Genomic DNA, 23,822 nt, shown 5'->3' on the forward strand with positions numbered 1-23,822 from the left:
CTGCACTTACTGCTTTCAGCCTCATCAGGGGCAGAGGCTAGGGACGGGGACAGGGTCGGAGCCTGGGCCAGGGCAGGGGCTGGGACTGGAGCCGAGGCCGGAGTCGGGGCCGAGGCCGGAGCCGAATCCGGGGCCGGAGCTGGGACCCGAGCCGAGTCCGGGGCTGGGGTCGGGACCTGGACCTGGGCCACTTCCACCTCCTCCTCCTCCTCCTTCTCCTGGGGCAGCAGCTCCTCCTCCGCCATATTCTCCATAGTTACCGCCTCCGTGCCAGGCCCGACCGGGGACCAGGAGGGGCTCACGGCGGGGTGAGACAACTGGCGTGAAAGCCCAGAGGGCCGGATCCGAGGAGTGGGGAAGCAAATGGGGAGGGCGGGATGCGTGCAACAGACAAAAGACGAAGAACCAGTGACCAAATCCAGCCAGCAGAAAAATAAAAAGCAACAGACAGCGATTCGCGGTCCCGTCCGCTTCCTTTTCCCCAAGACGTTACGACGCCAGCCCAGACTGCGCAGGAGCGGGCTGGGGACGGCGTCCAATGAGGTTAGAGAGTTCCGTTTCCGCGGTGCGTCTCCGTCCCAGGCGTCAACAACCGAATCCAGCCAAGACTACAATACCCAGGGTGCACCGCGCCGCCTGGGTGGGCGGAGCCGGAGTTCCAAGTCCTCAGAGGAAGTGAACGCAAAGCTAAACAAAAGCTCTGGAGCAGTTCGAGCCGTACCCTGCCTCCGAGCGCAGAACTACATTTCCCAGCGGGCAGCGGGCTCGGGGTCCCTTTCCCTTGGCCTGGGCGTCCCGAGTCGCCACCGGCGCGAGCGCTGGTGAATAAGGTAGGGAGCCGGGGCGGGGTGGGGGGAGGAATCGTTGACGTTACGCTCACTCCGGTACCGTAGCGGGCGGCCGGCGGGACGGACGGAGGATTCCGGGTCCCTTTGAGCCTGGGCTGGGCGACTCTGGGGGCGGACCCGGGGTTGAGCCTGCTTTGTGAAGGGTGGGGTTCTGGCCCGGCCCTTTCTCTGGAGCTGCCCCTCGCCCCGGCTAGGGTCAGGTGTGTTAGTAAGCGAGCCCGTGGCCTAGGCGGTTTACAGGACGCTGACAAGCTCGCCTGTCAGTCAGGTGGACTTCGAGTTGGGGGTCTGTTCCTCATTTAGTACCTTCACGCACACCGTGACCCGAACACTCTTTTCCTTTTGTTTTTATTTTTGCCCTAACCTACGTATTCCCAGTATCAGCGCTGCGCCGTGGCTGTAAGATTCCTGTGGATACGGAATTTGGCGGGGTGGGGGCGGGGGGAGTGCCCTGTGCTTATATTTAGGCTGTTAATACCCAAAGCTCGTTAATATGTTGAGCTTCGGGGCACTTGACTGATGCGATTCACATTCCTCAAGGCGTATGCAAGTGAGTTCCCCGGCCCCCGTACTTCTCTTGCCTTTACTCTCTGAGCTTGCTTGAGCTTAAGCCGCGCTCCTTCAAGCCCGCTGGGGTAGGCAAGGGGAAAATTTTTGAGTTTTCTGGCTACTCCGCCTGGGACTGGTCCGAATGTTACAGGCAGCAGGGCAGGAGAGGGAAACTCTTTTTAGTCTCAGGTTCTCGCACTTCAGTTCGGTTTTCCTAGTTAATAAAGCTGATATTTAATGCTTATCTCATTGGTCTGTTTATTTTCTATTTGTTTCAGTCCCCAGGGGAGAGCGAGTGTGATTATTTGGCAATTTGAAACTCAGAACAAGAATCTGGTCCTCCCTCCAACCCCCCAGTACTTAGGAAGTATATTTGGAGGGTTTTTTCCCCCCTCCTCCCCAATTTAATGGAAACACAATTTATCCCCCGGAAGTTTTCGTGAATTATAGTTCTAAAGTCCTCTTCGTGGCCCCATCCCCAGCTTTTAACTATTATTCCTGGATGTATGCTGCCTCACTGCTCGTAACAGTTGATTAAAAAATGGCATAATAACACATTCTAACTTACAGACATGAGTAGTGGATATTTGTGCATAATACAAGAACCAGTGATTTTTTAATTTCTAAAAGACTAGATGGTTCATTGAAAGCTTGATTCGGTATGTCAATCTCATTAATACCAGCTGGAGACCAGAAGATGAAATGGGTTAGATTTTTAGCCTGTGCATTCTGTGGGAATTTTTTTTTTAATTAATTAATTTATTTATTTATTTTTGGCTGTGTTGGGTCTTCGTTTCTGTGCGAGGGCTTTCTCTAGTCGCGGCGAGTGGGGGCCACTCCTCATCGCCGTGCGCAGGCCTCTCACTGTCGAGGCCTCTCTTGTTGCGGAGCACAGGCTCCAGACGCGCAGGCTCAGTAATCGTGGCTCACGGGCCTAGTTGCTCCGCGGCATGTGGGATCCTCCCATACCAGGGCTCGAACCCGTGTCCCCTGCATTAGCAGGCAGATTCTCAACCACTGCACCACCCGGGAAGCCCCCTGTGGGAATTTTAATAAGAATTTCTAAGCATGGTCCCTGCTCTTGAGACATCCTGAAGAAGGTATCTTCAGAGTTTGGAAGAATCAGATTGAGTATATTACTTATCTGTTGCTGCCTAAGTTATCTCAAAACTTAGTGGCTTAAAACAAAACAAAAACATTTATTACCCCACAGTTTGTATGGGTCAGGAATTCAGAAATGGCTTTCTGGGTATATCTGGCACTGGGTCTCATGAGACTGCAGTGAAGATACCTACCAGGGATGCTGCCATGTGAAGGCTTGCTTAGGGCTGCAGGATCAGCTTCAAAGGTGGCTCATTCACATGCCTGACATTTTTGGCAGGAGGTCTCAGTTCTTCCTTGGTGGGCTTCTCTTTGGGTTACTTGAATGTCCTCATGATGTGGTGGTTGGCTTTCCCTAGAGTGAACAATTCAAGATAGAGTAAGGCAGAAGCCACAATGTCTGATTAGACCTAGCCACATACTACCATATAGCAATATCCTGTTGGTTACGTGGGTCGTCTCTATTTATTGTGAGAGGAGACTACATAAGACTGTAATTACCAGGTAGCAGAGATCATCAGGAGCCGTTTTGCACACTGGCCAGCACAGGAAGTCTCCCCTCATTTAGTTTGTATTTTGATTTCCATAGAATCAATATGAATTTCACACTAATATGAGTATAAAACATTTGTCATAGTACACATATGGGTGTTTTTCCTTTGATAGTCCACTATCTGCAGTGTTTTTTTTCAATTTGTCTTATGGGTAACAGGTTCAATTGTGTTTTTTTGTATTCAGAGCACAATGTGAATGGGTTTAAATTGTAAAAGGTAACATAACCAGTCCATTGCCTCTAAGCAGTTCATCTCATGGAAGTTATTATTTTTCATTATGCCTTCCCCTGCTTCACCCCCCCAAACCCCCCATGGAATGGGATCCTTGGAACAAGAAAGAGAGATGAAGATTATTCCTCTAATCTGGAAGCTCAACTGTGAATTCAATTATTGCCATGAATTATCTTACAAAGCAAAATTTCTGGGTAATTTAGAATTTGTTCTTAGAAGTTTATGTTGGCTACTCTTTTATTAATTTTTATTATTATTAGATTGCTGTTAGCTATCAGCATTTTTATTCTTTCTTCCATAATCATCAAAACATTCTAAAAGTTTGATTTAGCATAATTGAGCATTCTTTTATAGAACTTCACTTAGTGTGATCATGATTGACCAGGAGTAGTTGCAATTGCTTGGTTTCTAGTCTTTGTTACGTTCATAGTGTCAATACATATCACTGCCAGCAAGAAACTCTCCTTTGGACTTTGCTTCTGGACTCCTTTTACATCCTCTTGCCCCAACAAACCTGGTGATATTCCCAATCTCTGGCCTCTACGTTCCAGTACAGGATAGTTGTATACACTATCTTGAGAGTGTTTATGACCATAAGGAATGACTATGTTTGTGTGTGTGTGTTTGTTTGTTTTCCTGTCAGTAACTAACAGTATAGACTTGATCCAGAACAGGGCTGGAAAAGTGAGACTGGGATGGGAAGTGGACAGAGGGACTGGATCAGCAAGAGTTGGAAGTGGCTCAGAATGAACAATGAATATTCTTGGGAAGAAAAATTCACTCATTCATTCACTCAGCAGGCATTTTTGAACACCTCAGTTTTCAATACAGCACACTCTTCAAGAAGCTCAGGGTCTAGAAGAAAGACAACCACGTAAGCCAGTATTTGTTAAGACCCTACTGTGTACTATCCTGTACAAGGTATTTTTACATTCATAGTTTCATCTGAGTTCTTCAAAAACCTTCTCAGATGAGTTATCTCTATTTTACATATAATGAAGCTAGGGCTCAAAAAACGTATGCGTTTTGCCCGAAGTCTCACTCAGTGAGTGACGGAGGATGTGTTGGGAAAATGAAGACTTTTGACTAACTGGTTTAGAGGTATATATAGGCGGGGCAAAATACAGCAGTCTGGCAGACAGTTGAAAATGGTGATGTGATGCTTGAGAGAGACGTCAGGGATAAAGGCATAGTTTTAAGAGTCATTCCTAAAAAGGTAATAGATGAAGCTGAAGGAGGGAAACATCATTATGAGGGAGAATATAAGTAAAGTGGAACAATGAGAGAATCCCGTCACCTTGAGAATGGGTAAAATATGGAAATTATTTTGTAAAACTCCAGTCTTTAAGGAACTGAAAAAAGAATAATTTCTAATGTTTTTGTTGTGGCAGTGGTAAAACACACATAATGTGCTTTTGATGTTTATTTTAGCTTTCCAAATGTCCAGCAAAGAATCTTGTGGAAAAAAAGAGAAATCTCAGAGAAAAGGCACCGCCCCATCACCCAGTGTTGATGAAGAAGTAAGAATTCTGGTTTGTTGACCTAAAGATACCCTTTTTTACAGTTTATTTTTGTGTAATGAAAAAAATACACCTCAGTTTTAAAATGAGATATGTAAATATTTTGTTCTTCCCTTCTGACCCAGGAAAAGTCACTTGTTATTCTCATTTTTTTTTTTTTAAGATCTTTATTGGAGTATAATTGCTTTACAGTGGTGTGTTAGTTTCTGCTTTATAACAAAGTGAATCCGTTATACATATACACATGTTCCCATATCTCTTCCCTTTTGCATCTCCCTCCCTCCCACCCACCCTATCCCACCCCTCTAGGTGGTCACGAAGCACAGAGCTGATCTCCCTGTGCTATGCGGCTGCTTCCCACTAGCTATCTGTTTTACATTTGGTAGTGTATATATGTCCATGACACTCTCTCACCCTGTCACATCTTACCCCTCCCCCTCCCCATATCCTCAAGTCCATTCTCTAGTAGGTCTGTGTCTTTATTCCTGTCTTGCCACTAGGTTCTTCATGACCTTTTTTTTTTTCTTCCTTAGATTCCATATATATGTGTTAGCATACTGTATTTGTTTTTCTCTTTCTGACTTACTTCACTCTGTATGACAGACTCTAACTCCATCCACCTCACTACAAATACCTCCATTTCATTTCTTTTTATGGCTGAGTAATATTCCATTGTATATATGTGCCACATCTTCTTTGTCCATTCATCCAATGATGGACACTTAGGTTGCTTCCATGTCCTGGCTATTGTAAATAGAGCTGCAATGAACATTTTGGTACATGACTCTTTTTGAATTATGGTTTTCTCAGGGTATATGCCCAGTAGTGGGATTGCTGGGTGGTATGGTAGTTCTATTTTTAGTTTTTTAAGGAACCTCCATACTGTTCTCCATAGTGGGTGTATCAATTTACATTCCCACCAACAGTGCAAGAGTGTTCCCTTTTCTCCACACCCTCTCCAGCATTTATTGTTTCTAGATTTTTTGATGATGGCCATTCTGACCAGTGTGAGATGATATCTCATTGTAGTTTTGATTTGCATTTCTCTAATGATTAATGATGTTGAGCATTCTTTCATGTGTCTGTTGGCAATCTGTATATCTTCTTTGGAGAAATGTCTATTTAGGTCTTCTGCCCATTTTTGGATTGGGTTGTTCGTTTTTTTGTTATTGAGCTGCATGAGCTGCTTGTAAATCTTGGAGATTAATCCTTTGTCAGTTGCTTCATTTGCAAATATTTTCTCCCATTCTGAGGGTTGTCTTTTGGTCTTGTTTATGGTTTCCTTTGCTGTGCAAAAGCTTTTAAGTTTCATTAGGTCCCATTTGTTTATTTGTGTTTTTATTTCCATTTCTTTAGGAGCTGGGTCAAAAAGGATCTTGCTGTGATTTATGTCATAGAGTGTTCTGCTTATGTTTTCCTCTAAGAGTTTGATAGTGTCTGGCCTTGCATTTAGGTCTTTAATCCCTTTTGAGTTTATTTTTGTGTATGATGTTAGGGAGTGTTCTAATTTCTTACTTTTACATGTACCTGTCCAGTTTTCCCAGCACCACTTATTGAAGAGGCTGTCTTTTCTCCACTGTATATGCTTGCCTCCTTTATCAAAGATAAGGTGACCATATGTGCGTGGGTTTATCTCTGGGCTTTCTATCCTGTTCCATTGATCTATGTTTCTGTTTTTGTGTCAGTACCAAACTGTCTTGATTACTGTAGCTTTGTAATATAGTCTGAAGTCAGGAAGCCTGATTCCTCCAGCTCCATTTTTCGGTCTCAAGATTGCTTTGGCTATTCGGGGTCTTTTGTGTTTCCATACAAATTGTGAAATTTTTTGTTCTAGTTCTGTGAAAAATGCCAGTGGTAGTTTGTTAGGGATTGCATTGAATCTGTAGATTGCTTTGGGTAGTAGAGTCATTTTCACAATGTTGATTCTTCCAATCCAAGAACATGGTATATCTCTCCATCTATTTGTATCATCTTTAATTTCTTTCATCAGTGTCTTATAGTTTTCTGCATACAGGTCTTTTGTCTCCTTAGGTAGGTTTATTCCTACATATTTTATTCTTTTTGTTGCAATGGTAAATGGGAGTGTTTTCTTAATTTCACTTTCAGATTTTTCGTCATTAGTGTATAGAAATGCAAGAGATTTCTGTGCATTAATTTTGTATCCTGCTACTTTACCAAATTCATTGATTAGTTCTAGTAGTTTTCTGGTAGCATCTTCAGGATTCCCTATGTATAGTATCATGTCATCTGCAAACAGTGACAGCTTTACTTCTTCTTTTCCTATTTGGATTCCTTTTATTTCTTTGTCTTCTCTGATTGCTGTGGCTAACACTTCCAAAACTATGTTGAATAATAGTGGTGAGAGTGGGCCACCTTGTCTTGTTCCTGATCTTAGTGGAAATGTTTTCAGTTTTTCACCACTGAGGACAATGTTGGCTGTGGGTTTGTCATATATGGCCTTTATTATGTTGAGGAAAGTTCCCTCTATGCCTACTTTCTGCAGGGCTTTTATCATAAATGGGTGTTGAATTTTGTCAAAAGCTTTCTCTGCATCTATTGAGATGATCATATGGTTTTTCTCCTTCAATTTGTTAATATGATGTATCACGTTGATTGATTTGCATATATTGAAGAATCCTTGCATTCCTGGAATAAACCCCACTTGATCATGATGTATGATCCTTTTTTTTTTTTTCACACACACACACTGTATTTTATTTTTACAAGAGATAAATAGACTGACACCAAGCATTGTACATGGATGACCACAACAAAAGCAACAATGATTGCAATTACCAAACATGAAAGACACTCATACTATGTCATAATATTGACATTCAGTCCAGTAATCCTCCACTGTAACAGCTCCTTTACTTTGCAGTGAAAATTGATTTCTATATTCTTTACCTCTGAGTCCTTGTGGGATTTTTCTTTTTTTAATTCAGACAGAAAGTCACAAAAATTATACTCATCCTCATCAGTTCACTCAGTCCCATGTAATTAATTTTTTTTTTCATCTTGATCTTTTGTTAGCACTTTTATGAGTTCATCAGTTATTCATTAGAGTTCTGAAAATGCTTATTCATTCAGTTCAGCAGTACAGTCAGTTACCAGAAACCTGTACTTGTCAGAGTCTTTTCCATGAATTTCTTGAAGATGAAAGCCTTTTATAGGAACATATTTGCAAAAGCATCAGAGTACACCCAGAACTGTCTGTAAATGACAAAAGACTTAAAAATGACCACTATTAAAGATTTGATGAAAGTTAATAATAATGCAGTTGACAAGAAAATTAGTTATTTTTGAGATCTACATTTTAAAGTAATAACTAGGATTATTACTTATAACATTATACCAGAACATACAAGATTTTTAGAAATTTCATGTAATGTCTGAAACATTTATATTAACATATTTCCATACAAATACAAATATAAGATTTTTAGAAATTTCATATAATGTCTGAAACATTTATATTAACATATTTCCATACATATTTCCATACAAATACAAATATAAGATTTTTAGAAATTTCATGTAATGTCTGAAACATTTATATTAACATATTTCCATACAAATAACCCAATGAAAGTTTAGTATTAGTTGTTTTGTTTGTTTGTTTTTTTATACTGCAGGTTCTTATTAGGCATCAATTTTATACACATCAGTGTATACATGTCAATCCCAATCGCCCAATTCAGCACACCACCATCCCCACCCCACCGCAGTTTTCCCCCTTGGTGTCCATATGTCCATTCTCTACATCTGTGTCTCAACTTCTGCCCTGCAAACTGGCTCATCTGTACCATTTTTCTAGGTTCCACATACATGCATTAATATACGATATTTGTTTTTCTCTTTCTGACTTACTTCACTCTGTATGACAGTTTCTAGATGCATCCACGTCTCAACAAATGACTCAATTTCGTTCCTTTTTATGGCTGAGTAATATTCCATTGTATATATGTACCACAACTTCTTTATCCATTCGTCTGTTGATGGGCATTTAGGTTGCTTCCGTGACCTGGCTATTGTAAATAGTGCTGCAATGAACATTCGGGTGCATGTGTCTTTTTGAATTACGGTTTTCTCTGGGTATAGCCCAGTAGTGGGATTGCTGGGTCATACGGTAATTCTATTTTTAGTTTTTTAAGGAACCTCCATATTGTTCTCCATAGTGGCTGTATCAATTTACATTCCCACCAACAGTGCAAGAGGGTTCCCTTTTCTCCACACCCTCTCCAGCATTTGTTGTTTGTAGATTTTCTGATGATGCCCATTCTAACGGGAGTGAGGTGATACCTCATTGTAGTTTTGATTTGCATTTCTCTAATAATTAGTGATGTTGAGCATCTTTTCATGTGCTTCGTGGCCATCTGTATGTCTTCTTTGGAGAAATGTCTATTTAGGTCTTCTGCCCAGTTTTGGATTGGGGTGTTTGTTTCTTTGATATTGAGCTGAATGAGCTGTTTATATATTTTGGAGATTAATCCTTTGTCCATTGATTCGTTTGCAAATATTTTCTCCCATTCTGAGGGTTGTCTTTTCATCTTGTTTATGGTTTCCTTTGCTGTGCAAAAGCTTTGAAGTTTCATTAGGTCCCATTTGTTTATTTTTGTTTTTATTTCCATTACTCTAGGAGGTGGATCAAAAAAAATTTTTCTGTGTTTTATGTCAAAGAGTGTTCTTCCTATGTTTTCCTCTAAGAGTTTTATAGTGTCCAGTCTTATATTTAGGTCTCTAATCCATTTTCAGTTTATTTTTGTGTATGGTGTTAGGGAGTATTCTAATTTCATTCTTTTACATGTAGCTGTCCAGTTTTCCCAGCACCACTTATTGAAGAGACTGTCTTTTCTCCATTATCTATCTTTGCCTCCTTTGTCATAGATTAGTTGACCATAGGTGCGTGGGTTAATCTCTGGGCTTTCTATCTTGTTCCATTGATCTATGTTTCTGTTTTTGTGCCAGTACCATATTGTCTTGATTACTGTAGCTTTGTAGTATAGTCTGAAGTCAGGGAGTCTGATTCCTCCAGCTCCATTTTTTTCCCTCAAGACTGCTTTGGCTATTCGGGGTCTTTTGTGTCTCCATACAAATTTTAAGATGATTTGTTCTAGCTCCGTAAAAAATGCCATTGGTAATTTGATAGGGATTGCATTGAATCTGTAGATTGCTTTGGTTAGTATAGTCATTTTCACAATGTTGATTCTTCCAATCCAAGAATATGGTATATCTCTCCATCTGTTGGTATCATCTTTAATTTCTTTCATCAGTGTCTTATAGTTTTCTGCATACAGGTCTTTTGTCTCCCTAGGTAGGTTTATTCCTAGGTATTTTATTCTTTTTGTTGCAGTAGTAAATGGGAGTGTTTCCATAATTTCTCTTTCAGATTTTTCATCATTAGTGTATAGGAATGCAAGAGATTTCTGTGCATTAATTTTGTATCCTGCAACTTAACCATATTCATTAATTAGCTCTAGCAGTTTTCTGGTGGCAGTTTTAGGATTCTCTATGTATAGTATCATGTCATCCGCAAACAGTGACACTTTTATTTCTTCTTTTCCAATTTGTATTCCTTTTACTTCTTTTTCTTCTCTGATTGCCGTGGCTAGGACTTCCAGAACTATGTTGAATAATAGTGGTGAGAGTGGACATCCTTGTTTTGTTCCTGATCTTAGAGGAAATGCTTTCAGTTTTTCACCATTGAGAATGATGTTTGCTGTGGGTTTGTCATATATGGCCTTTATTATGTTGAGGAAGGTTCCCTCTATGCCCACTTTCTGGAGAGTTTTTATCATAAATGGGTGTTGAATTTTGTCAAAAGCTTTTTCTGCATCTATTGAGATGATCATATGGTTTTTATTCTTCAATTTGTTAATATGGTGTATCACATTGATTGATTTGCGTATATTGAAGAATCCTTGCATCCCTGGGATAAATCCCACTTGATCGTGGTGTATGATCCTTTTAATGTGTTGTTGGATTCTGTTTGCTAGTATTTTGTTGAGGATTTTTGCATCGATATTCATCAGTGATATTGGTCTGTAATTTTCTTTTTTTGTAGTGTCTTTGTCTGGTTTTGGTATCAGGGTGATGGTGGCCTCATACCATGAGTTTGGGAGTGTTCCTTCCTCTGCAATTTTTTGGAAGAGTTTGAGAAGGATGGGTGTTACCTCTTCTCTAAATGTTTGATAGAATTCACCTGTGAAGCCATCTGGTCCTGGACTTTTGTTTGTTGGAAGATTTTTAATCACAGTTTCAATTTCATTACTTGTGATTGGTCTGTTCATATTTTCTGTTTCTTCCTGGTTCAGTCTTGGAAGGTTATACCTTTCTAAAAATTTGTCCATTTCTTCCATGTTGTCCATTTTATTGGCATAAAGTTGCTTGTAGTAGTCTCTTAGGATGCTTTGTATTTCTGCGGTGTCTGTTGTAACCTCTCCTTTTTCATTTCTGATTTTATTGATTTGAGTCCTCTCCCTCTTTTTCTTGATGAGTCTGGCTAAAGGTTTATCAATTTTGTTTATCTTCTCAAACAACCAGCTTTTAGTTTTATTGATGTTTGCCATTGTTTTCTTTGTTTCTATTTCATTTATTTCTGCTCTGATCTTTATGATTTCTTTCCTTCTGCTAACTTTGGGTTTTGTTTGTTCTTCTTTCTCTAGTTTCTTTAGGTGTAAGGTTAGATTGTTTACTTGAGATTTTTCTTGTTTCTTTAGGTAGGCTTGTATAGCTATAAACTTCCCTCTTAGAACTGCTTTTGCTGCATCCCATAGGTTTTGGGTCATCGTGTTTTCATTGTCATTTGTCTCTAGGTATTTTTTTATTTCCTCTTTGATTTCTTCAGTGATCTCTTGGTTATTTAGTAACGTATTCTTTAGCCTCCATGTGTTTGTCTTTTTTACGTTTTTTTCCCTGTAATTCATTTCTAATCTCATAGCGTTGTGGTCAGAAAAGATGCTTGATATGATTTCAGTTTTCTTAAATTTACTGAGGCTTGATTTGTGACCCAAGATGTGATCTATCCTGGAGAATGTTCCATGCACACTTGAGAAGAACGTGTAATCTGCTGTTTTTGGATGGAATGTCCTATATATATCAATTAAATCTATCTGGTCTATTGTGTCATTTAAAGCTTGTGTTTCCTTATTTATTTTCATTTTGGATGATCTGTCCATTGGAGTAAGTGAGGTGTTAAAGTCCCCCACTATGACTGTGTTACTGTCAATTTCCTCTTTTATAGATGTTAGCAGTTGCCTTATGTATTGAGGTGCTCCTATGTTGGGTGCATATATATTTATAATTGTTATATCTTCTTCTTGGATTGATCCCTTGATCATTATGTAGTGTCCTTCCTTGTCTCTTGTAACATTCTTTATTTTAAAGTCTATTTTATCTGATATGAGTATAGCTACTCCAGCTTTCTTTTGGTTTCCATTTGCATGGAATATCTTTTTCCATCCCCTCACTTTCAGTTTGTATGTGTCCCTAGGTCTGAAGTGGGTCTCTTGTAGACAGCATATATATGGGTCTTGTTTTTGTATCCATTCAGCCAGTCTATGTCTTTTGGTTGGGGCATTTAATCCATTCACGTTCAAGGTAATTATCGATATGTATGTTCCTATGACCATTTTCTTAATTGTTTTGGGTTTGTTTTTGTAGGTCCTTTTCTTCTCTTGTGTTTCCCACTTAGAGAAGTTCCTTTAGCATTTGTTGTAGAGCTGGTTTGGTGGTGCTGAATTCTCTTAGCTTTTGCTTGTCTGTAAAGCTTTTGATTTCTCCATCAAATCTAAATGAGATCCTTGCCAGGTAGAGTAATCTTGGTTGTAGGTTCTTCCCTTTCATCACTTTAAGTATATCATGCCACTCCCTTCTGGCTTGTAGAGTTTCTGCTGAGAAATCAGCTGTTAACCTTATGGGAGTTCCCTTGTATGTTATTTGTCGTTTTTCCCTTGCTGCTTTCAATAATTTTTCTTTGTCTTTAATTTTTGCCACTTTGATTACTATGTGTCTCGGCGTGTTTCTCCTTGGGTTTATCCTGTATGGGACTCTCTGCGCTTCCTGGACTTGGGTGGCTATTTCCTTTCCCATGTTAGGGAAGTTTTCGACTATAATCTCTTCAAATATTTTCTCTGGTCCTTTCTCTCTCTCTTCACCTTCTGGGACCCCTATAATGCGAATGTTGTTGCGTTTAATGTTGTCCCAGAGGTCTCTTAGGCTGTCTTCATTTCTTTTCATTCTTTTTTCTTTAGTCTGTTCCGCAGCAGTGAATTCCACCATTCTGTCTTCCAGGTCACTTATCTGTTCTTCTGCCTCAGTTATTCTGCTATTGATTCCTTCTAGTGTAGTTTTCATTTCAGTTATTGTGTTGTTCATCTCTGTTTGTTTGTTCTTTCATTCTTCTAGGTCTTTGTTAATCATTTCTTGCATCTTCTCAATCTTTGCCTCCATTCTTATTCCGAGGTCCTGGATCATCTTCACTATCATTATTCTGAATTCTTTTTCTGGATGGTTGCCTATCTCCACTTCATTTCGTTGTTTTTCTGGGGTTTTTTCTTGTTCCTTCATCTGGTACATAGCCCTCTGCCTTTTCATCTTGTCTATCTTTCTGTAACTGTGGTTTTTGGTCCACAGGCTGCAGGATTGTAGTTTTTCTTGCTTCTGCTGTCTGCCCTCTGGTGGTTGAGGCTATCTAAGCGGCTTGATGGGAGGCTCTGGTGGTGGGTAGAGCTGACTGTTGCTGTGGCGGTCAGAGCTCAGTAAAACTTTAATCCACTTGACTGTTGATGGGTGGGGCTGGGTTCCCTCCCTGTTGGTTGTTTTGCCTGAGGCAACCCAACACTGGAGCCTACCTGGGCTCTTTGGTGGGGTTAATGGCAGACTCTGGGAGGGCTCACGCCAAGGAGCACTTCCCAGAACCTCCGCTGCCAGAGTCCTTGTCCCCACAGTGAAACAGAGCCACTCCCCGCCTCTGCAGGAGACCCTCCAACACTAGCAGGTAGGTCTGGTTCAGTCTCCCCTGTGGTCACTTCTCCTTCCCCTGGGTCCCAATGCGCACACTACTTTGTGTGTGCCCTCCAAGAGTGGGGTCTCTGTTTCCCCCAGTCCTGTCACAGTCCTGCAATCAATTCCCACTAGACTTCAAAGTCTGATTCTCTAGGAATTCCTCCTCCCGTTGCCGGACCCCCAGGTTGGGAAGCCTGAGGTGGGGCTCAGAACGTTCACTCCAGTGGGTGGACTTCTATGGTATAAGTGTTCGCCAGTCTGTGAGTCACCCACCCAGCAGTTATGGGATTAGATTTTACTCTGATTGCGCCCCTCCTACTGTCTCACTGTGGCTTCTCCTCTGTCCTTGGACGTTGGGTATCCTCCTTGGTGAAGTCCAGGGTCTTCCTGTCAATGATTGTCCAGCAGCCAGTTGTGATTCTGGTGCTCTCGCAAGAGGGAGTGAGAGCACGTCCTTCTACTCCGCCATCTTGGTTAATCCTCTGAAGCTAGGCTTTTCAAGACAGCTGTTTTTAGAATTTTTTTAACCTAATGAATTTTGCATTCCAGAACAAGTAATAACTATAATTAACAGAGCTTTCTGAAGTTTACATAGAGCTTCTACCCACACTCTTTTATTTGAGTTTTGCAATAATCATTTGAAGTTGCTGTCATTACTCCATGTTTTTTATATCTTAACACTTCATGGTCTGTATCGTATGATCCTTTTAATGTGCTGTTGGATTCTGTTTGCTAGTATTTTGTTGAGGATTTTTGCATTTATGTTCATCAATGATATTGGCCTGTAGTTTTCTTTCTTTGTGACATCTTTGTCTGGTTTTGGTATCAGGGTGATGGTGGCCTCGTAGAATGAGTTGGGGAGTGTTCCTCCCTCTGCAATATTTTGAGGAAGAGTTTGAGAAGGATAGGTGTTAGCTCTTCTCTAAATGTTTGATAGAATTCGCCTGTGAAGCCATCTGGTCCTGGGCTTTTTTTTGTTGGAAGATTTTTAATCACAGTTTCAATTTCAGTACTTGTGATTGGTCTGTTTATATTTTCTATTTCTTCGTGGTTCAGTCTTGGCAGGTTGTGCATTTCTAAGAATTTGTCCAGTTCTTCCAGGTTGTCCATTTTATTGGCATAGTGTTGCTTGTAGTAATCTCTCATGATCGTTTGTATTTCTGCAGTGTCAGTTGTTACTTCTCCTTTTTCGTTTCTAATTCTAGTGATTTGAGTATTCTCCCTTTTTCTCTTGATGAGTCTGGCTAATGGTTTATCAATTTTGTTTATCTTCTCATAGAACCAGCTTTTAGTTTTATTGATCTTTGCTATTGTCTCCTTCATTTCTTTTTCATTTATTTCTGATCTGATCTTTATGATTTGTTTCCTTCTGCTATCTTTGGGGTTTTTTTGTTCTTCTTTCTCTAATTGCTTTAGGTGCAAGGTTAGGTTGTTTATTCGAGATGTTTCCTGTTTCTTGATGTTGGCTTGTATTGCTATAAACTTCCCTCTTCGAACTGCTTTTGCTGCATCCCATAAGTTTTGGGTCATCGTGTCTCCATTGTCATTTGTTTCTAGGTATTTTTGATTTCCCCTTTGATTTCTTCAGTGATCACTTCATTACTAAGTAGTGTATTGTGTAGCCTCCATGTGTTTGTATTTTTTACAGATCTTTTCCTGTAATTGATATCTAGTCTCATAGCGTTGTGGTCGGAAAAGATACTTGATACGATTTCAATTTTCTTAAATTTACCAAGGCTTGACTTGTGACCCAAGATATGATCTATCCTGGAGAATGTTCCATGAGCACTTGAGAAAAATGTGTATTCTGTTGTTTTTGGGTGGAATGTCCTATAAATATCAATTAAATCCATCTTGTTTAATGTATCATTTAAAGCTTGTGTTTCCTTATTTATTTTCATTTTGGATGATCTGTCCATTGGTGAAAGTGGGGTGTTAAAGTCCCCTGCTATGATTGTGTTACTGTTGATTTCCCCTTTTATGGCTGTTAGTATTTGCCTTATGTATTGAGGTGCTCCTATGTTGAGTGCATAAATATTTACAATTGTTATACCTTCTTCTTGGATCGATCCCTTGATCATTATGTAGTGTCCTTCCTTGTCTCTTGTAATATTCTGTATTTTAAAGTCTATTTTGTCTGATATGAGAATTGCTACTCCAGCTTTCTTTTGATTTCCATTTGCATGGAATATCTTTTTCCATCCCCTCACTTTCAGTCTGTATGTGTCCCTAGGTCTGAAGTGGGTCTCTTGTAGACAGACCTGTATATACGGGTCTTGTTTTTGTATCCATTCAGCCAGTCTGTGTCTTTTAGTGGGAGCATTTAATCCATTTACATTTAAGGTAATTATCGATATGTATGTTCCTATTCCCATTTTCTTAAATGTTTTGGGTTTGTTATTGTAGGTGTTTTCCTTCTCTTGTGTTTCTTGCCTAGAGAAGTTCCTTTAGCATTTGTTGTAAGGCTGGTTTGGTGGTGCTGAACTCTCTCAGCTTTTGCTTGTCTGTAAAGGTTTTAATTTCTCCATCAAATCTGAAGGAGATCCTTGCTGGGTAGAGTAATCTTGGTTGTAGGTTTTTCTCCTTCATCACTTTAAGTATATCCTGCCACTCCCTTCTGGCTTGCAGAGTTTCTGCTGAAGGATCAGCTGTTAACCTTATGGGGATTCCCTTGTGTGTTATTTGTTGTTTTTCCCTTGCTGCTTTTAATATGTTTTCTTTATATTTAATTTTTGATAGTTTGATGAATATGTGTCTTGGCGTGTTTCTCCTTGGATTTATCCTGTATGGGACTCTCTGTGCTTCCAGGACTTGATTAACTATTTCCTTTCCCATATTAGGGAAGTTTTCAACTATAATCTCTTCAAATATTTTTTTCAGTCCATTTCTTTTTCTCTTCTTCTTCTGGGACCCCTATAATTCGAATGTTGGTGCGTTTAATGTTGTCCCAGAGGTCTCTGAGACTGTCCTCAGTTCTTCTCATTCTTTTTTCTTTATTCTGCTCTGCAGTAGTTATTTCCACTATTTTATCTTCCAGGTCACTTATCCGTTCTTCTGCCTCAGTTATTCTGCTTTTGATCCCTTCTAGAGTATTTTTAATTTCATTTATTGTGTTTTTCATCGTTGCTTGGTTCCTCTTTAGTTCTTCTACGTCCTTGTTAAGTGTTTCTTGCATTTTGTTTATTCTGTTTCCAAGATTTTGGATCATCTTTACTATCATTATTCTGAATTCTTTTTCAGGTAGACTGCCTATTTCCTCTTCATTTGTTAGGTCTGGTGTGTTTTGACCCTGCTCCTTCATCTGCTGTGTGTTTTTTTGTCTTCTCATTTTGCTTATCTTACTGTGTTTGGGGTCTCCTTTTCACAGGCTGCAGGTTCATAGTTCCCGTTGTTTTTGGTATCTGTCCCCAGTGGCTAAGGTTGGTTCAGTGGGTTGTGTAGGCTTCCTGGTGGAGGGGACTAGTGCTTGTGTTCTGGTGGATGAGGCAGGATCTTGTCTTTCTGGTGGGCACGTCCACGTCTGGTGGTGTGTTTTGGGGTGTCTGTGGCCTTATTATGATTTTAGGCAGCCTTTCTGCTAATGGATGGGGCTGTGTTCCTGTCTTGCTAGTTGTTTGGCATAGGGTGTCCAGCACTGTAGCTTGCTGGTCATTGAGTGAAGCTGGGTCTTGATGTTGAGATGGAGATCTCTGAGAGATTTTCACCGTTTGGAATTACGTGGAGCCGGGAGGCCTCTTGTGGACCAGTGTCCTGAAGTTGGCTCTCCCACCTCAGAGGCACAGCCCTGATGCCTGGCTGGAGCACCAAGAGCCTTTCGTCCACACGGCTTTTGGGAGGTCTGACGTCTTCTGCCAGCATTCAGTGGGTGTTCTGTAGGAGCACTTCCACGTGTAGATGCATTTCTAATGTATCTGTGGGAAGGAAAGTGATCTCCGCGTCTTACTCTTCCGCCATGTTGCCCCGCCCTCCTCATTCTTTACTTGCATTATTTTATTTATTCCTCACAGCTCTATGAGGTAGGTATTGTTTTTATCCCAATTATACAGATGAAGAAACTGAGGCTTGGCGGTATCCTTTGTGCTTCCTTCTCATCTTCTTAAACTATAATCTTTCAAGTGTCCAGCCTCAGTTCTCCCAGCGTAATGCAATAACATTCTTTCAGTTGCTTGGGCCGGAACCCTGGTCATCATGCTCTACCTGCATCCCATCTATCAGCAAATTCTACCAGCAGAGTCTGACTGCGACCTTTACGTCTATCACCGTGATCCAGGCAATGAACTTGCTTTCCTAGGTTATTTCAATAGTTTCTAAATTGATCTCCCTGCTTCCCCTTTGCCTTCTTGTGTTCTTGACATAACAGCAGAATGATCCTATTAAAATGTAAGATCATGTCACTCCTCTGCTCAATATTTTCTCGTGGTTTTCCACTTCAGAGAAAATGCTGAAGTCCTTGCTGGGGCTGACAAAGTGAACTACTGTCCCCATCTCATCTCCATTACATTCTCTCTTTGCTTTCTCCACTTCTTGGCTTCCTTGTTGTTGTTCCAATAAGCCAGGCACATTCCTGCCTCAGGGACTTTGTGCTTGCTGTTACTCCCTTTGAACTGAAAAATTTTCCCTAGATATCCACAGGGTTTGTTCCTTCATTTCTTTAGGTCTCTATTCAGATGTCACCTTACCAGTGGGGCCTTTTTTGACTACTCTGTTTAAAATTGCAACTGCCTCACCCTTGCCTGTCAGCCCTTCCTGACCCCTTTCTCTGCTTTATTTTTTTTCCATAGCATCATCTGACACACTAAATATATTATTTGCTTATTTGTAAATACCTGCACTAGTTTTTAACCTCCATGAGGGCAGGGACTTTTATTGTTTTTTCATTAATCTGTCCTCACTGTCTAGAATAATGTCTTTGATACATGGTAGGTACTCAAAATATGTTTGTCCTGGGTCTATTGAATTCAGGATCCACTGAAAAATAACTGGATATATGGTTTTGCTTTGTGGAAGACGGAATTCCACCATGGCAGTGCCACTTCTCAGTGTCCTTGTCTGAGTCGTCTGCAGCCTTCTGCTGTAGCGCCTGTATCCCATCTCATCCGTAGTTCAAGAGCACCTACATCTTCTGATTTCTAGTTGGGTCTTCCTTCCTCTTACCAATGTTTGTATGCCCTTAAACATTGTTCTCCTCTGAAATTTATTATTAATGTAGAAAGAATCTTGATTTATAATAAGTGATGAAATAATGCTCTCTTATGCTGTGTTTTATTTTGTGCTTTTCTTTCCTTTTTTCCAAATGGCATTCTTAGGATAAGAAAGAGAAAAAAACCTCAGCAAATTTTACTAGTTCAGCTTGTTCTGTAATATCGGTTTCAACAGAGAAGAGAAAACTGGTGAGTGTTTAGATACTGTAACTAACTCTAAAAAGTATTTATATTTAAGTTTTAATGTGCAGTTAGAAGGTTTATGATATAAATTCCCCCACTACTTTTCCATTATTTTTTTTTTAATTTTTAATTTTTTATTATTTATTTATTATTTTTATTTTTGGCTGTGTTGGGTCTTCGTTTCTGTGCGAGGGCTTTCTCCAGTTGTGGCAAGTGGGGGCCACTCTTCATCGCGGTGCGTGGGCCTCTCACTATCGCAGCCTCTCTTGTTGTGGATCACAGGCTCCAGACGCTCAGGCTCAGTAGTTGTGGCTCACGGGCCCAGTTGCTCCGCGGCATGTGGGATTTTCCCAGACCAGGGCTCGAACCCGTGTCCCCTGCATTGGCAGGCAGACTCTCAATCACTGCACCACCAGGGAAGCCCTCCATTAATTTTTTTCTTTATATTATTCTTACTTTTTGATAGCCGATAGACAGAAAACCAGTTTTTTCTTTCTGCTGCTCACTAAAAAGCGTTTATCGAGTTCTTTGTTTCTTTGTGCTAATAGACCCTATTATGCAGGATTAGACCGCATGAATATAAATTTAGACAGTTTTTAGGTCTTTCCCCATATATGGTTATATTTATCTTTACAATTTCATTTTGAGATAGCCAAGGCACATACAGTGTTTGCATTTTCAGATTCAGAAATAGAGATTCAGAAAGTTAAGTGACTTGTCAAAGGACACAAAATTATTTGCAGCAACAGAGCCAAGTCCAGATTTCTTTCCACTGTCTCACAAGTGATTTGAAACAGTGACAGCAGACCAAACACATTAACCTAGTACATGGGTGGTTGTGAAGTACTCATCATATTCAAGTGAGAGTTAGGTGTATATCAGGATAGCTACACAGTTGTTTTAGGTAATAAGAGAAGGTAGTTGTGAAAGTTCCATGAATGCAGAGTTGGGTTTTTAAGAATTTGTTTTCATGTAATGAAACTGCTGTTGCAATTTATTCTTGCTTTATTAAACTTGTTAAAACACTGATTTCATCATATTTCTCCTCTGTTGAAAAATCTTCTATTACTTTTTTAGTTTATCATTTAGGACCGTCTTAAATTTGGTCACACCTTAACTATCCAGTTTTCTTTTTTCTTCTTCCTCAAAACCGTCCTGCTTCTAGCGAGGCAAGTTTATTTTCTCTCTGCTGAATTTACACCAGTAGCTTACAGCTTCTTAGGATGCCTAAGCATTTTTAACTGAGAATGCCTTTTTCTTTTACCCATTAATCTTTATTCAATATATGTTCAATCTTTAGCATATTTTTTGTCTACCTTTTTTTCCTAGGTACATTCCAACTTTTGGTGTTTGAGGTTTTGAACTCTTTTTACAACTTACTGTTTATTGTACTGCTTTGACACTTATGTCCTTTATATTAGGTTATTTGTACATATCCTTCTACTTCTTTCTACTTTATCCTTTTACTGTACTCTGAACTCTTTAGGACAGGGACTATACCCTCTTTCTCTATTATTTTTCTTGTGCCTAGCTCTTGTCCCCAGAATACATAGAGAGACAGGGTGGTAGAATAGAGAGGGTGGACAGATCTGGTTTCAGATCACGGCTCTGCTACTAACTTGCTCTGTGACGTTGAGGATATTTTTGCTCTGTTTGAGCCTTGGGTACTTTATCTGTAAAACGGAGATGATAATAATAGCTGTCTCACAAGTTTATTGGAAAGATTTAGTAAATTATTGTGTCAACCTATTCACTAACACATAGGTATGGAAAAAATACCGTCTCCCAATCACCTTCCCCAGTGCACAGTTTATATTTCCTAAATGATATCGTTTTTTTTTTCAGAAATCAGATCATACAGATATTCTGTACTGTAATATAAAAAGAAGACACGAACTGAAAAGGTAAGTTTTCTCTTTTTCTTGATATATTTTCACCTTTTTTTAGCTTTGAATTGTGAGACTAAATACTTAGATTCGCAAAATCCTTTATTTTGTTTAGTACTGTTTTGCATGCAAATATTTATAGCTAAATCACAGATTATGATTAATTTTCTTAATATTTGTATAAATTTAAGAAAAAGTTGAGTGAAATGAAAAGTCTATCAGAATTCTATGCTATGTAAATACTACTTTCAAATAAAATGTAAATTTTTATCTCAAGTAAGTTGATTTTGACGCACTCTTATAAGATATATAACTTCATTATATATAGTAATGGAAGAGATTATGAGGCTGATTTAATAATTTTGGATAAATTATCTTTGCATATTACCCATGAAGAGAATATGTAACTTATTGAATTGGTAAGGTTCTAAAACCATGTTAATTAAAAACAGGTTATGGCAACAACTAGAGAAATTGGGTAGTAGTGTTAGGAATAATGGAGATTATTTCTCCTTAGTTTTCTGTGTTCTTTGGATCAAAAATTCAGAGAATTTTGTGGGGAAGGAATTCTTGCCAACTAATGGGGGTAAATAAGTATAAAAAGTATAATGCATGATAAAAGTTGGTAAGATCAAAGTTTCTCTGAAAATAAGGAGTTACAGGAAAACAATTAAAGTGGCATTAAATCTATAAATAAAACTTCTGCTTCCCTGACAAGCTCAGTTAATGTTTGCTAAAATCAAAAAATCCAGCTTGCCTCTGACTCTTTCTCAGTTTTTCTTTTGAATCATCTTTTTTTTGTGAATCTTTGTCTCTATATTATTATCTGTTGAAGTATACTCTGTCACAAATTTCATGTTATATTGACTATCACTTTCTAAATTTTTCAGATTTTTAATGCCTTTTGTACTAGTATCTGGTTTTTTAAAAAAAATTTAAGTTCTAAAACACTGCCTGATTTTTCACTAGTTACCTTTTGCTTAAGAACACATTTTCTAGCCTTGATTTTATATCCATGTATAAGAGTGTAAATGGAGTTCTGATCTATATACTCTACCCCCTTGGACTTACTCATATAGTCTCTGGAAGGAGGAAAAAATAATGTTGAATTATTTTGAGAATAGGATCAAAATTATTCTAAGGATGCAATGAAGTTCAACTTGGCATCAGTATTTATTCAAAATCTGCTACTTGGCTTCAGCCCTTGCATCATTGAATAGTTGAATGTCTTATTCAATGACATTTCTGTATCTCTGAGCCCAGGTGTGATCAATGACCATGCTATTGTGTGAGTTATTATCACATCTAATCAGGGTAACAATATCAGTAATATGAACAGTTCAAAGCATCTAGATTTATTGTTAATCTCTGATTATTTACTTTCAGATGTTGGTGAAGTAGTTTAGATGTAACTCGTAGTGAAATTTTCTTTTGTCAAAGACAAAAGTATATGGCATACAATATACTTCAGAACGACCTTGTCGTGCATTTAAACAATGTGGTATATATTTGAAACGTTGATTGGACAAAAGAAAGCTGTAACACGGTGCTTAGTAGATATCAATATCAGTAATGCGGGATTTCTCATGACCATTGGTTGCCTGCAGAGAAAATGATTCATTTGAGGTTGTTGTTTACTTCCTGGAGCAGTAAACAAACTTATTTGCCTTAAGGTTATAAGTATTTCTTTATGACACATGGCATCTTCCAAAAAGATCTCCCTATTCAACTACAGGGAAGGTCCCGAAATTGATGTGCAAACATTGGAAGCTGAGATGTAGGTGGAAAATCAGAGAGAATTTTGTCATCTTGAAAGCCAGTTACATTGTATTGTTACCACAATTCCAGATCCTTGGTTTAAGTACATATACATGAATTTTTTAGCAATAAAAATATAAGCAAAGGCAGCAGTCTTTTGAAAATATTCAGAAAGCATTTCGTCAAGTTGCACACAGTTTGTGGGATTTCTTCAATAAAAATTGCATCATAACCATTGGCCAAATCTTTAAGTCCAGGAGTTGAAAAGGAGATAAGTTTTATCTCAGTTAGTATTAGAGAGATGGTAATACTGCCATCAGCAGTACCCATTATTGGCAGAATTAACCAAAAAGTACTTTATTCTTCATTTGACCTAAGTTGAAAGTAAGTATGTGATTTAATATCCTAAATGTGCATTATGATGGCCGATGGAGTAATCTAGCCACTGGTAATGTTGAGCAATTATTTTTCTTGCCGTATATCATGTTTTAAAACCTTGGTTACTAAATTTTGGGACTTTCCTGGTGGTCCAGTGGTTAAAACTCCGTGCTTCCACTGCAGGGGACATGGGTTCGATCCCTGGTCGGGGAACTAAGACCCCACATGCTGCGTGGCGCAGCCAAAAAAATAAAAATAAAACCTTGGTTACTAAATTTTAAAATAATCTAATTATAAAAATTAAATTTTTGACAAGATTTCACATTTATTTTTGTATCACAAGAGTTCAATCTAGGATGGTGATATTTAGCTTCAGCTGATATTGAGCTTATGCTTAAGTCATTCATAAAAAATAAGTATTTGCTATATGTCTAACATGTCTAAAAAGATCTCAGAACTTTAGTATTTTGGGTTGCAAATATACAACTGCATTATCACAATATAGCATTTTGCAAAACTAGTTGATAAGAGGTAACTTTAAGATTTAATTTTGCTGGTCTTTTAAAAGGTATTATAATGCTGAGTTTTTATTAATTATGACCATATG

General features: G+C 39.1%; 2 protein-coding genes across 8 annotated transcripts in view; one reads left to right on the forward strand and one right to left on the reverse strand.

Annotated features, from left to right (window-relative positions):
- TRMT1L (tRNA methyltransferase 1 like) overlaps positions 1 to 500 on the reverse strand; it is a 36,720-nt gene extending 36,220 nt beyond the window's left edge. Inside the window, exon 1 of one of the 2 annotated variants that reach the window (XM_007166961.3) lies at positions 11 to 500. In XM_007166961.3, the coding sequence (XP_007167023.2) occupies positions 11 to 254 (244 nt within the window). In that variant the 5' untranslated portion in view covers positions 255 to 500. The remainder of the gene's footprint in view (positions 1 to 10) is intronic. The other variant, XM_057555804.1, reaches the window with a different exon arrangement.
- Positions 501 to 703: 203 nt separating this feature from the next.
- Positions 704 to 23,822, forward strand: part of SWT1 (SWT1 RNA endoribonuclease homolog) — a 113,704-nt gene continuing 90,585 nt past the window's right edge. For 4 of the 6 annotated variants that reach the window (XM_007166962.2, XM_007166964.2, XM_007166967.2 and 1 more), the window contains exons 1-4: positions 704 to 830; positions 4,715 to 4,815; positions 19,116 to 19,199; positions 21,039 to 21,097. In XM_007166962.2, coding sequence (XP_007167024.1) covers positions 4,723 to 4,815; positions 19,116 to 19,199; positions 21,039 to 21,097 — 236 coding nt within the window. In that variant the 5' untranslated portion in view covers positions 704 to 830; positions 4,715 to 4,722. The remainder of the gene's footprint in view (positions 831 to 4,714; positions 4,816 to 19,115; positions 19,200 to 21,038; positions 21,098 to 23,822) is intronic. The other 2 variants (XM_007166963.2, XM_007166965.2) reach the window with 2 other exon arrangements.

Source organism: Balaenoptera acutorostrata, chromosome 1, assembly GCF_949987535.1.
Source record: "Balaenoptera acutorostrata chromosome 1, mBalAcu1.1, whole genome shotgun sequence".
NCBI classification, from domain to species: domain Eukaryota; kingdom Metazoa; phylum Chordata; class Mammalia; order Artiodactyla; family Balaenopteridae; genus Balaenoptera; species Balaenoptera acutorostrata.